Source organism: Diabrotica virgifera, chromosome 6 (genome assembly GCF_917563875.1).
Source record: "Diabrotica virgifera virgifera chromosome 6, PGI_DIABVI_V3a".
NCBI lineage: Eukaryota > Metazoa > Arthropoda > Insecta > Coleoptera > Chrysomelidae > Diabrotica > Diabrotica virgifera.
Window position 1 is genome coordinate 162,711,496 of NC_065448.1, and position 13,594 is coordinate 162,725,089.

The following is a 13,594-nucleotide window of genomic DNA, read 5'->3' on the forward strand; positions in this document are numbered from 1 at the left end:
TAACAATAAGGTACTTTGGCGCATGAACAAACAAAAAGACTTACTAAGAATAATCAAAGACAGAAAAATACAATACTTGGGCCCTGTGTTGAGAAAGGAAAGATATGAATTACTTCAAATACTATTGGAAGGTAAACTTCAGGACACAAGATCAGTAAGAAGAATCCAGAACTCGTGGCTGAAAGACATGAGAATATGGTTTGTCCGCTCATCCGCAGAAATTTTTGGTACAGCAGTTTCGAAAGCAACAATTGCCATTTGGATCGCCAACCTTCGAAAGGATACGGCGCAATAAGATGAAGAACTAATACGCCAGTCAATGGGAGTAAGAATAGGATATTACCTCCGAATTCTATCTTACTGCATGGATTTTAATGAAATTTTGGGAACAGCCTCTACTTATCTCCTAATTCAAAGTCTACCCTATGTCGATGTGCGCTTTTATCTTGGGGGTGGTTCCCACCCCTTCTCGGGGGTGGAAAATTTTTTGGTTAAACTAACCACGGAATTGGCTAGAGAACCTAGTTCTAAGCAAAAACTGTTCTATATTTTTTTTGTAAACTCAAAATACTTTTTGAGTTATTCGTGGTTGAAAATTGGCTATTTTCATTGAAACATAACACCTTTTCGAACGGTTTTTTGCGAATACCTTAAAAACTATGCATCTAACTAAAAAAACTGTATAACATTTTTGTAGACTATAAAAAACAAAGAGAGTCGTTCCTTCATAAATATTCTAGTTATAATAAAAAAAGAGATATGGTAGGTAAAAAGAGTATGTTTTTTTGGTGCATGCTCAAATGTGTATTCAACTTGAAATAATAGAGAAACGGTCTATTTTAGGTGTATAATCCTTTTGTAGTGCTTGAAAAGACCTTTCAATCTAAAAGGTCAATTACGTTTAAACTAAGCGAGATATTCTGCAAAAAAAATTAATGACTAATGTATTTTCAGAAAAAATGAGAAGTATAATGTAACCCCCATCCACCAGAATTTAAATGTATCGTTTTCCTTGTACAATACCTTTTATTATAGTGTTATTTCTATGTTCAAAATGAATCGTTTTTGAAAAAAATAAAGCTCAAATTACAGAGCGCATTTTTAAATTTTCTTAAAAATCTTCCTTTTTCTCCATGTAACTTGAAAATTATAAAAGATACAGTAATGAAAAATAAAAACAAATTGTTTATCTAAAAAACCCTACATTTTTGTGTGGTATCTTTATTTCGTATCTCGTATCATTTTCGGGTTACATGGAGAAAAAGGAAGATTTTTAAGAAAATTTTAAAATGCGCTAGTATAATAAAAAATATTCTAAAAGGAAAACAATGCATTTAAATTCTGATGGATGAGGGGTTAAATATACTTCTCAGTTCTTCTTAAAACACATTAGTCATCAATTTTTTTTTGCAGCAGATCTCGCTTAGTTTGAATATAACCAACATTTAACATTGCTCATTTTAAAGGTCTTTTCAAGCACTAAAAAAGGAATTGGTAGCATTATACACCTAAAATCGACCGTTTCTCTATTATTTCAAGTTGAAAACCCCAATTTGAGCATGCACCAAAAAACATACTTTTTTCACCTACCATAATATCTCTTATTTTATTATAACTAAAAGATTTATGAAGGAACGAGTCTCTTTGTTTTTTTTTATAAGTTACAAAAATGTTATATACAGTTTTTTTTACGTAGATGCATAGTTTTTAAGGTATTCGCAAAAAACCGTTCGAAAAGGTGTTATGTTTCAATGAAAATGCCCAATTTTCAACCACAAATAACTCAAAAAGTATTGAGTTCTCAAGAAAAAATTATAAAACAGTTTTTGCTTATAGAAAGCTCTCTAGCCACTTTCGTGGCTATTTTAACCAAAAGATTTTCCACCCCCGAGAAGGGGTGGGAACCACCCCCAAAAAGCGCACATCCGCATAGGGTAGACTTTGTTTCTTGAGCTATTCCCTACTTACTGTGAAAATAGAAAGTAAATCGATGTAGTAGGACGGAATTCGGAGCCAAATACCCTAATTCACTGCCCTATAAAGTCTACAGAAAACCTTCTTCTTATTTAGGTGCCGTCCCTAATATGGAGGTTGGCGAAGATTTCTGCAACTACATCTCTCAAAGCCAACCAATGATCTCAAAAATAATATATGAGTCTAAGAAAAATAAGAACTTAGTTGCAAACAGCAATAAACCCAACTTTTATAACAACGTTAAGTATGTGGCTAGAGAATTCAAATCACAAACACAAATTATAATGAATAAATGAGAAACAATCACAGATTCCAATAAGGTCGATGCAGAATGGAGACAGTACCGCGAAACACTGTTAGATTAATGGCAAACAACCGCGAGGAAGATGACCCACACACTGGATGAATAAGTCAGACCAGTTAATGCCATTGTCTACACAAAGTTTCCCTAACAGTTCAAGATAGAGAACGATAAAAATGCACGATCTGAGCAATCGAGACATGACGTCACTACATTAAGGATTTAGAAGTACCAGAGAGAAATATTTGATTCAAGCATTTACAACGAATTGAAAATCATAGACTTCCAAAATGAGTTCTTGAATAGGTACTTACAGGAAGAAAGAAGAGATAAAGACATGAATGAAAGAAGTACAAAAATCAATGAGCGTCAAATAATTTGAAGACAATGGAATGGAACTGGTAAGAATGAAAAGTAGGCATCATGGTGGAAAATTTTAATTTTTTTGTACTATTCGACATATACCATAGCAGTGTATTTTTTGATACTAAAAAATTAAAATAGTTTACTTACAGTTAAAAAGTTTTAAAGACACAAATAACTCCTTCGATTAAAGGAAATGAATAAATTTACATTGAACTAACCAAAATGTAGCGACATGTCTTTATTTTCTAAACATTTGGCTTTAAAACAAGCGAAACATAAACTATTAACACTTCACTATAGCAATTTAGTCACTTTCGTTCATATCGACAACAATAGTATACGGTTTTCGTTGTTTTTCTTCATCTTGAACAAATAAATAAGCCTCAGTCGTCCAGTTTTCTTGTGGAGCAACATTGGCTATGAAGTACTCCCTGTCCTTCGGTTTTTTTGGCTTGGTTTTTTTGATAATAGGAACAATAGGTAGTTCTTCAATCTCAGGATGATCTGGAATTGTTTTCAATGGTCTTGAGCGAACAGGAGCTGACTCGCAGACGGGTGACGATACTTTGATACCATATTGTGGAAATTCTACCTCAGCCGGAGAGTCTTCTAATTCCTTCAGTCTCTTCGACTTGGTTCTTTTGATAATAGGAACAATATTTGGTTCTTCAATCTCAGCTCGATCTTTAATTATTTCCGACAATCTCGAGTGAAGAGGAGCCAACTCACTGACGGGAGATGTTTCATGTAGGAGGTATGGTACTCTTGCAGGAGACTGCTCAACTATAGGCTGCTGAGTACGATTGATTGATTCTTCGTGTTGACTTTCCGCGATATCACTTGAGGTATCCGAATATTCTCTTTGAACAGGTCCACTGGGATTATAGAGTAACTTTTCCTTCTGGAGAAAATTGTCGGTAGCGTTTCTCATCGCGACATTGGCATATTCGTACATATCTAAAAAGAACAACTCTCTGGGACTCAAAGGTGAACTCAAATTTTGAGACGAAGGTCTCGCTGGTTCTTTTTCTTTTTCTATTGCCAGCGTAACAGGACGTTGTATGACTTTGGTCTCCTCTCGGAAAATGACAGTTTTTTCTTTAAATTCACGATGAACCCCATTATTAACATCTTCTTTTTCGATTTCTGTTTTCTTCGGTGTTTCTTTTCTAATTTCTGTTTTCTTCGGTGTTTCTTTTTTAATTTCTATCTTTTCTTTTTCTATTTCAAACACTATCGGCTTCTTCTTAAGTTCCACCATTTCTTGAGGTGGAATTTCAGATGCTTGATATTCTATGTAGTAAATGTCGCTTTGCCTGCTGTTCTTGCATCTCCACTGGCACACAAAAATTGACAGGGCTATTAAAAACACAACAAACATTCCCACAAAGAAGTAGAGGGTAACTGCTGCAAATCCAGGAACGTGGGCCATCAGGATGATATACAAAACTGGAACAAGCACTATCCAGAAGAATATAAAAAATATGCTTACTCTTAACGGCAGCCATACGAAATATAATGGATGCGATCGATTTTTGTGCGGTAAATAGCCATTTTTCTTCGTATAAGTGTGTTTTTTGACGACTTTTTTCTTGACCGTCATTTTAAAAGTACTTTATGAAAGTTACTGGTGGACTAGTAGAATGGATTTGGTGTAACGGTGACAGGATGGAACAGCGGTTTATCACGTTTCCTACGGCGATAACGGCGACCGAGATTTTATTTTTATTTTTTCGTAAGGCTGCGAATATGTATTCTTATCAGCTATTGCTATCAGCTGGTCAATATTTAACCGAATTTGTTATTTTACCTTTATTTATAACATAGTTTTTAAAAATAGGGCAATGGGATACACTGAAAGACAAAAATAATATGTACTTGGACAAATAAACTTTTGTGAATACATCGAATTTTAAAAAATATATTGATTGAAATTTTGTAGAAAATATTTATGTGCTTTTTTCTAAAGTTATTCTTGATTTTAAAATGCATGAAACCACAATTTGACAGCATAACATCTGTTATAGCTTCTTGTCAATTTAGACCAGGGAAATAAGGCAAAAATATACCATGTTCGGGACACGTGAGCAGCCAGGTTGCAAATGGGTTTTTTGGGTACTATATACCTAATACATTATAAATACAAAAATGCCCGTCACAGTTTGGACGAGAAATTTAGTTATTAACAAATAAGGGTCAACAATGAGAGTTTTTTCGTTAAAATCGCTACAGGTAAGAATAGGGTAATTAAATGTCTTATTTATAATATTTTTCTTTTAGTAGATGAGCTAAGGTTTAAAATAGCGTTTTTTGAATTTTGGTCCGATTATTTGTTGCTTCGGATATTGCAAAATAAATCTGAAATTTCGAAAATATAAAATTTGCTATAACTTTTGCGAAAATGAATTTAGGACTTTCATATTGCATAAAAAGTTGAGTCAAAAAGTCCATACAATGCACAAAAAATTTAAAGACGATGCGTCAATTAGTTTAAATTTTATTCAATTTCTTTATCCCAAAGAGCTTTTTTTTCGCAATGTTATTGTTCAGAAAATAATAATGATACAGCAATTCTGTGAAAACAACATGAAAGAAGAATAGTCATATTTTCAACGCGTTTAAAAAAATCATTAAAAAGTCATTTTTATCACTCACAAAACATTTTACTAAAATAGCGTCATTTTTGGCTTATAACCAATTTGAATAACTTTGTTATTCGTATCTATCACTACATGTGGAGCAGAGAATTGGGTATTGAACGACAAACAAGAAAAGATATTGCAAGCCGCGGAAATGAGGTACTTAAAAAAAGTCGTGGGAGCTAGGAGAACTGATAAAAAAGACGTAACGAGGATAGAAGAAAATTAAAACTAAAAACCTCATGAAAAGAAATTAAAATGGACTGGACACTTATTTAGAATGAATGAAAATAGACAAGTTAAAATAGGAAGCGAGGCCGATAGGGAAAACAGGAGAGGCCGACCAAGGAAAACCTGGAATACCAGTGTGATGGAAATATTGAAAAATAGAGGAAATCGTGGCAGGAAGCCAAATAGTTAGCTAGGGACAGAAACAAGTGGCGTAAGTTTGTAGAGAATAACTAGTAAAGATGACACCTCGACACCTTCCGGTATAAGAGGAACATCGATTATGTATGTATGTATGAATTTTTGGAGTATTATTTTTCGTAATCATTGTTTTGACCATTGTTTTTGTCTTCTTTGCATTAATTTTATGGTTTGCAGCCCCTCTCACTACCTTTTTCAGCAGATTTTATAATTGTTGTTAGTTTCTGGTAACTAATACTGTATTGTCGGCATATCGGATGTTATTAAGAATGTACAACTTTGTCTAACTCTTCTTTTTGCCCACATTACTAAACTTTTTATGTCATTTCTGCATACTTAATGTAAACGGTCACATAATTTACATTTAAACATTATGTGTCTAAAGCAACGAACTGTCAATACTGATGGAATGGCCCCGTCCCATTCAAACAGTGAAGCGAGATTGCGGCCAACATACAAGAGAGAGGTCCTAGAGACAGACAGAGAATGCCAGGGAAAATTTGCTACAACTACCACCAGAGTTGCCAGATGTGATTTTATAAATCCCCCACTTAGAAACTGAAATTACCTCAAATTGAAGCTCAAATCCCAAAATTTAAATTTTTGCCGCAATTTAATAAATTAGTAGGCAAATGTAGAGAACAGTAAACCAAAATTATACTACTTGTCAACAGAGGGCCTTGGAAATAATTCATAGGTCCTATTGTCTTCGATTATATGGGAGTATAATATTTATTTGGATCATTTATTTAAAAGATTTGGATCATCAATAACTAGAACTTGTACATACCCTGGCGCCGATGTTCCATCAGACCATGTCCTTCTCTTAGCAGAAATAAAAATAAAAATCACTAATATGAGGAGACCTAAACCAGAACCAACAACAGACTATGCTAAACTTAAAGATGAGAATACCAGAAGAGAATTAAGTATGAAATTAAACAAAGAACTAACAAAGAATACAAAAGTAGAACTAGAAAGAGAAGTTAATTTGGATAACACATGGAGAGCCATAGAGGAAACAATGACGGATACAGTTAAAAAAGAATTAGGTTATAAACAAAAACTACAAAAGAAAAGTTGGATGACTGACGAAATCCTGGCAATGTTCGAAGAAAGAAGAAAACATAAAAACCAAGGGAACCGAGACAAATATCGAGAACAACAACAACGCATAAGAAGAGAGATAAGAACGGCAAAAAATAAGTGGCTAAAGAAACAGTGTGAGGAAATGGAACAGTTACAAAAACTACATGATGACCACAACCTACATAAGAAACTAAAGGAGGTAGCTGGAATATACAGAAAAAAGAAATTTTCTAACTTAGAAAATGAACAAGGAAAAATGGCACAAGATGATAGAGAGAGGAAACTCATATGGGAAAAATACATCAAAAATCTCTTTGCAGACGAGAGGCCTGAGATAGAAGCCGTTCAGGAACAAGTGATAGATACTAACAACCTATCTGGTCCCGAGATCACAATTGAAGAAATTACTAGAGCAATAAATACCTCGAAAGACGGGAAAGCAGTTGGACCTGATAAAATTCCTGTTGAGTTACTCAGATTGTTAGATGAAGAGGGAATTACGATACTCCAAAGATTTTTCAACCAAATCTATAAAAAAGGAAAATTCCCTGTCCAATGGCTTGTATCTACCTTTATCCCTTTGCCAAAAAAGAACAACGCAACAAAGTGTCAAGAGCACCGACTGATAAGTCTGATGAGCCATTCTTTAAAAATATTCCTCAAAGTTCTTCACCACAGAATCTCCACAAAATTCGATAAGGTTATTGGTTGCTCACAATTTGGATTTCGAAAAGGCCTGGGTACCAGGGAAGCACTAGTTGCAACCCAAGTGCTAGCTCAGAACTGCTACGATCAAAGGAAAGATGTAATGATGTGCTTTATAGATTATGAAAAAGCCTTCGATCGAGTACAACATCATAAACTCGTACATATAATGAAACAACTCGACATAGATCAAAAAGACATTCGTTGCATAGAGGCTCTTTACTGGAATCAAACAGCTGTCGTCAAGGTGGACAATGAAACAACGCAAGCTCAAAAAATTCTCAGAGGTGTAAGACAGGGATGCATTCTCTCCCCACTACTGTTCAATCTATATTCAGAAAGTATCTTCCAGGAAGCTCTTGAGGAATGCGAAAGCGGCATCAAAGTGAATGGTACCTGGGTCAATAATATACGATATGCGGATGATTCGGTCTTAATAGCAGACAATATAGAAGACCTCCAAAACCTTCTTAATAAAATTGGAGAGCATAGCGAGAACATGGGACTTAGCATCAACATAAAAAAGACAAAGTTCCTTATAATCAGCCGTCAATTATGTCAACATCAAAATGCAAGACTAGCATATAACAACCAAGATGTAGAGCGCGTAAGAAAGTTTAAGTACCTGGGAACCTGGCTATGTGAAGACTGGATGTCGGATATGGAAATTAAATGTCGGATAGAAAGAGCCAGAAGTGCATTCATGAAATTCAGAAACGTCTTTACGAACTCTGACTTTGACCTAAACCTAAGATTAAGATTCACAAAATGCTATATATGGTCGGTGCTCCTATATGGCATGGAAGGATGGACTTTAAAAATAAACACAATGAATAAGCTAGAGGCATTTGAGATGTGGATCTATCGACGAATCCTTAAAGTTCCCTGGACCGCAAGAATAACAAATGAAGAAATCCTGAGAAGAATTGGTACAGAACGACAACTGATGTGCACAATTAAACAGAGAAAAACGGCATACCTGGGACACATAATTAGAAATGAAAGATATCAGTTTCTGCAAACCTTAATTGAAGGAAAGATCGAAGGAAGAAGGGGAGTGGGCAGGAAGAAAATGTCATGGCTCCGTAATGTCAAACAATGGACAGGTCTAAAAAACATAGGAGACCTAATACATACTGCAAGGGATAGAGAAAAATGGTCAAACGTGATCGCGAACATCCATTAGTGGATTGCATAAGAAGAAGAAGAATAATATTTATACAGTTCTACAGTTGAGTCCCTGAATCTTTACCCGTGCGTCATCATTTAAAGCATACAAAATAAGTCGATGATAAGTCGGAAATTGAAATTTACTAAATGCCAAATCAAGTGACAGTAAGTGACTTGCTGTTGCGTTTAGTAAATTTCAATTTCCGACTTATCATCGACTTATTTCGTATGCTTTAAATGATGACGCACGGGTAAAGATTCAGGTACTCAACTGTATGTATATTCGCAAATTTAATTTACCATGACCCCTTAAAATCTTCCATAATTCCCCCCCCCCTCCAAAAATCCCCCAACCATTTCGGCTTAGAAAAATTCCCTTAGACGCTTTCAAATTACTCCAAAATTGTGGGAAAATACCCCAATCTGGCCCCTGACTACCACTATCAATTTTTTTGTTTACGAAAGATGGCGATTATCTTATCTTATCTATCCTTCCCTGACTTATACTCTCTCATCCTGGCCGCATTAAATTCGATTCTTGCCCACTCCATCAGTATTGACAGTTCGTTGGTCTAAAGCCATACGATAATAGTATATTATTACACTTTTAATGTTCCAATTTTTACGGTTTATTTTTCTTGACTTATAGTAAAAAACTAAACAACAACAAATGACCAAGGTATACTTACCAATCAACGATTCGTCTGGTTCATTAACATTTTGGACCAATCTACTCAACAGCCGAAATACTAGGGCTAACACGTCAAGATTCGTATCACTTTTGATGAAAACAGGAAGACAAGCTGGTCGTAATAATCCCCATATCCTGATTAATACCTAAAAAAAATTCGTCAAAGTCAAATGTTATTTCAATTCGTCAGTTATTTGAATATTTAGTTCTACAAGGTTAACCAAAACAGTTGGATTATTGCAATTAACTTATAATAAATGTTTAGTAATCTACAATAAAATTATAAGAAATATTGAAATTGGCGACCTTGTACGAGCCCTCACGAAAAGGATATCAAAAAGAGATGGAGAAAGTATTTTGACAGTTTATTAAATGAAGAATTTGACAGACAGCCTGTGGAGTTAACGGAGACAGTAACAGCAATGGGTTACCAGAATAACAAACGAGGAAGTGGCTCCAGCACTTCAAAAAATAAAGAAAGGAAAAGCAATCGGACCAGATGATATTCCTGGGGAAGTATGGAGAGCATTGGGAGAGACAGGAATAAGTTGGCTAGCAGGTATATTTAATAGAATTATGGAAGTTGGACAAATGTCAGACGAATGGAGAAGCAGTATACTAGTATGTACTTGTCTACAAAAACAAGGGAAACATACAACAATGTACAAACTACAGGGCTATAAAACTACTTAGCCACACCATGAAAATATGGGAGAGAGTAATTGATAGACGGACACGTGAAGAAACCGAAATATCCGATAATCAATTTGGCTTTATGCAGGGCAGATCAACAACAGATGCAATTTTCATTGTAAGGCAACTAATGAAAAATACAGGAATACACAGACCAACGCTCATATGGTATTCATTGATCTTGAGAAAGCATATGATAGAGTTCCTCGAGAGATTCTGTGGTGGGCACTCAATAAGAAAGGAGTCCCTGGCGAATATGTAAAGATTGTGAGAGATATGTATGAGGAAGTAACGACTAGTGTTAGGACAGGTGTGGGAGAGACTGATAAATTTCAGGTGAAAGTAGGATTGCACCAAGGCTCGGTGCTTAGTCCTTATTTATTTTCATTAATTTTGGACCAGATAACAGCGAAACTACAGGGTAGCATTCCATGGTGCCTAATGTATGTTGATGATGTAGTGTTAATAGGAAATAGTGAAAGAGACTTAAAACAAAAACTGGAACAGTGGAGACAAGCTCTGGAGAAAAAAGGTTTAAAACTTAGTAGGAGAAAAACATAGTATTTGGAATGTTCATTTAAAGATGGAGTTACTACAAATAAAATGGTATCTTTGGATGGTGAAATGATTGTGAAAAGCAATAGTTTTAAGTACCTAGGATCGGTATTACAGAGTAATGTGGAAAGAAGCGAGTGGTGTGTTGTGTGACAGAAAAATTCCAACGAAGCTGAAGGGAAAATTCTATAAAACAGCAATAAAACCGGCTATGATGTACGGAACTGAATGTTGGACAGTGAAAAAGACAGAGGAACAACGAATGCATGTGGCGGAAATGAGAATGCTTAGATGGATGAGTGGAGTGACAAAGAAGGATAAAATTAGAAATGAGTATATTAGGGGAAGTCTAGGTGTGGCACCAATTGACGCCAAAATGAGAGAGAATAGGTTAAGATGGTTTGGTCATGTTCAAGGTCAAGACGTTAATCACCCCATACGAAGAATAGCTAAAGTGCAGATTCCTGGAAAGAGTAGGAGAGGAAGACCAAAGAAGACCTGGGGGGAGACGATAAGGCAGGACATGTTGGTAAAGGGGATTAACATTGATATGACCCAAGATAGAATTGTGTGGAGAAATGCAATTAGGGAAGCCGACCCCGCATAGCGATAAGGAAAAGAGAATGATGGGCAGTAAATTCATTCCTAACGTTTTCGACGACTTCAGGATTTATTTGTGCAATTTCCGTTCTGATGCGCTCCTTCTCTCATTATTCGGTTGACTTTGATACACTTTGCTCTTAAAAAATCCCCATAAAAGGGTTAGGTAATGAAGTCAAATCTGGAGATCTTGGTGGCTATTCGATAGATTCTACCTATTCTACCTATCGACCTACTTGAGAAAGCGTTATTTAAGTAATTTCGTATCTCAACGCCCTATGTGGGGGAACAATCCTGTTGAAAATACAAATAATCTCCATTTGGAAATAGCAGATTCAGCTGTGGCATTAGATATTCCTAATTTATTTATTTAGCGTATGGCTATATCACAGTTTTTGTATATAAATAAAGATAACAGTACATTATAAATAATAATTCATTTTTATAAACGAAAATTTAGTTGAAATTTGTTTTCTGTGTGTTTCTTGCATTGCGACCAGATCAACAACGTTATCCTTTAATAGTCTTATGGAATTTGACGTTTTGCTCTACTTATACCTTCTATTATTTAATTGGCAAACTCTTACATTGGGTCCAATTTCTTTTGTAATTTGTTCCTTGGAAAGTCCATTCATTGACTGCGATATAATTCTGCCAGGAGATCTTTGGAAAGATTGTCTGGCGCCTCTTGTGCTAGTTCTTTAGTTTACCCAGGGTGCACGTACAGTATTACCTAAATTATTAAATATTATATTATTAAATATTCCTAAAGAAATCACAGATAACGAGGAACAGTTTTTCACAAAAAAATACAGGGTGTTAGTAAATAAGTATGAAACATTTTAAGGAATAATTCTACATGAAAAAATAATGGCAGTTTGCTCTATAAACGTAGGTCCGCAAATGCTTTGTTTCCGAGATACAGGGTGTATAAATTTTTATTTCAAACTGCCAATTTTCTTATTGCTCTAAGACCGGTTGAGATATGAAAATTACATTTGGTGAGTTTCAAGAGGTAGTTATTGCGCATTTTTTGGCAAACAAATAACAATTTTATATTCATCATTGGCGCACCACGGGTGATGCTCTGAATTTTTTTAAAGAAAAAAAATGGTACGCCACTGAGATATTTCAAATTAAAAATTATTTTTGTATTCCACGTTTAATTTATGAAAAATAACCTTTCCTGCATTTTTTTTCCTATGGTGCACCGTTTTTATGTGAAAAAATAAAAAATCTTCGAGCGTATTTTTTATTTCTTAATACATTATCAAGACCTCTCCAATATAATAATACCAAAGTAGAACAATAACAGAAAATATTACTAAAAAGATTTTAACTAGGTGCAAAGCTACAACAAATGTTCAAAATTACCTCCTTTAAAGGTGACAGAATAATTTTATATTCACCATTGGCGCCCGTACAGGTAATGATCTGAATTTTTTAAAGAAAAAATAGTACGCCACTGAGAAACGTCAAATCAAAAATCATTTTTGAATTCCTCGTTCAATTTACGACAAAAAATCATGCTTGTCTTTTTTTCATATGCAGCGCCGTTTTTATACAAAGAAATAAAACATCTACGCTTCATAAAACATAAGCATCATAAAACGCTTACAAATTATTCGATGTAGATTCCATATGCCATAGAAACTTATTTCAAATACTTTGTTAACGTTAAGATATTTTATTTTTTTTGCATAAAAATGGCGCCTCATATGAAAAAAAGGCAAAAACGATTTTTTGTCGTAAATTGAACGAGGAATTCAAAAATTATTTTAAATTTGACATATCTCAGTGGCGTACTATTTTTTTCTTTAAAAAATTCGAGCCATTACCCGCACGCTCGCCAATGGTGAATATAAAAATACTCTGTCACCTTTAAAGGAGGTAATTTTGAACATTTGTTGTAGCCTTGCACATAGTTAAAATCTTTTTAGAAATATTTTCTGTTATTGTTCTAGTTTGGCATTATTATATTGGAGAGTTTTTGATAATGTATTACGAAATGAAAAATACGAGCGAAGATGTTTTATTTTTTTACATAAAAAAATTCGCAGTTAGAAAAAAAATTTCAACACCCCGTATCTTGGAAACAAAGCATTTGCTGACATACGTTTATGGAGCAAACTGTCATTATTTTTTCACGTACCTAATATTTTTACCCCTTAAAGTTTTTCATACTTATTTAGTAACACCTTGTATGTCCCTTTAATATGATTATTTATAATGACGGCTCAAACGTTCACCTTCTAAGAATATTGTGTCGTACATTCTTCCATCCAACATGGATTTTCACCAGTAGCGATATGTCTATAAAAGCTGCTTCTTCTGAAAAAACTACCTTTTCTACGAAACTACTCTCTGTTACATCGTTCCATA

At 34.6% G+C, this 13,594-nt stretch overlaps 1 protein-coding gene across 1 annotated transcript in view; it reads right to left on the bottom strand.

Annotated features, from left to right (window-relative positions):
* LOC114328374 (mediator of RNA polymerase II transcription subunit 16) overlaps window positions 1-13,594 on the bottom strand; it is a 164,307-nt gene that overhangs the window by 34,269 nt on the left and 116,444 nt on the right. The window contains exon 11 of the mRNA XM_050653349.1: window positions 9,363-9,510. Coding sequence (XP_050509306.1) covers window positions 9,363-9,510 — 148 coding nt within the window. The remainder of the gene's footprint in view (window positions 1-9,362; window positions 9,511-13,594) is intronic.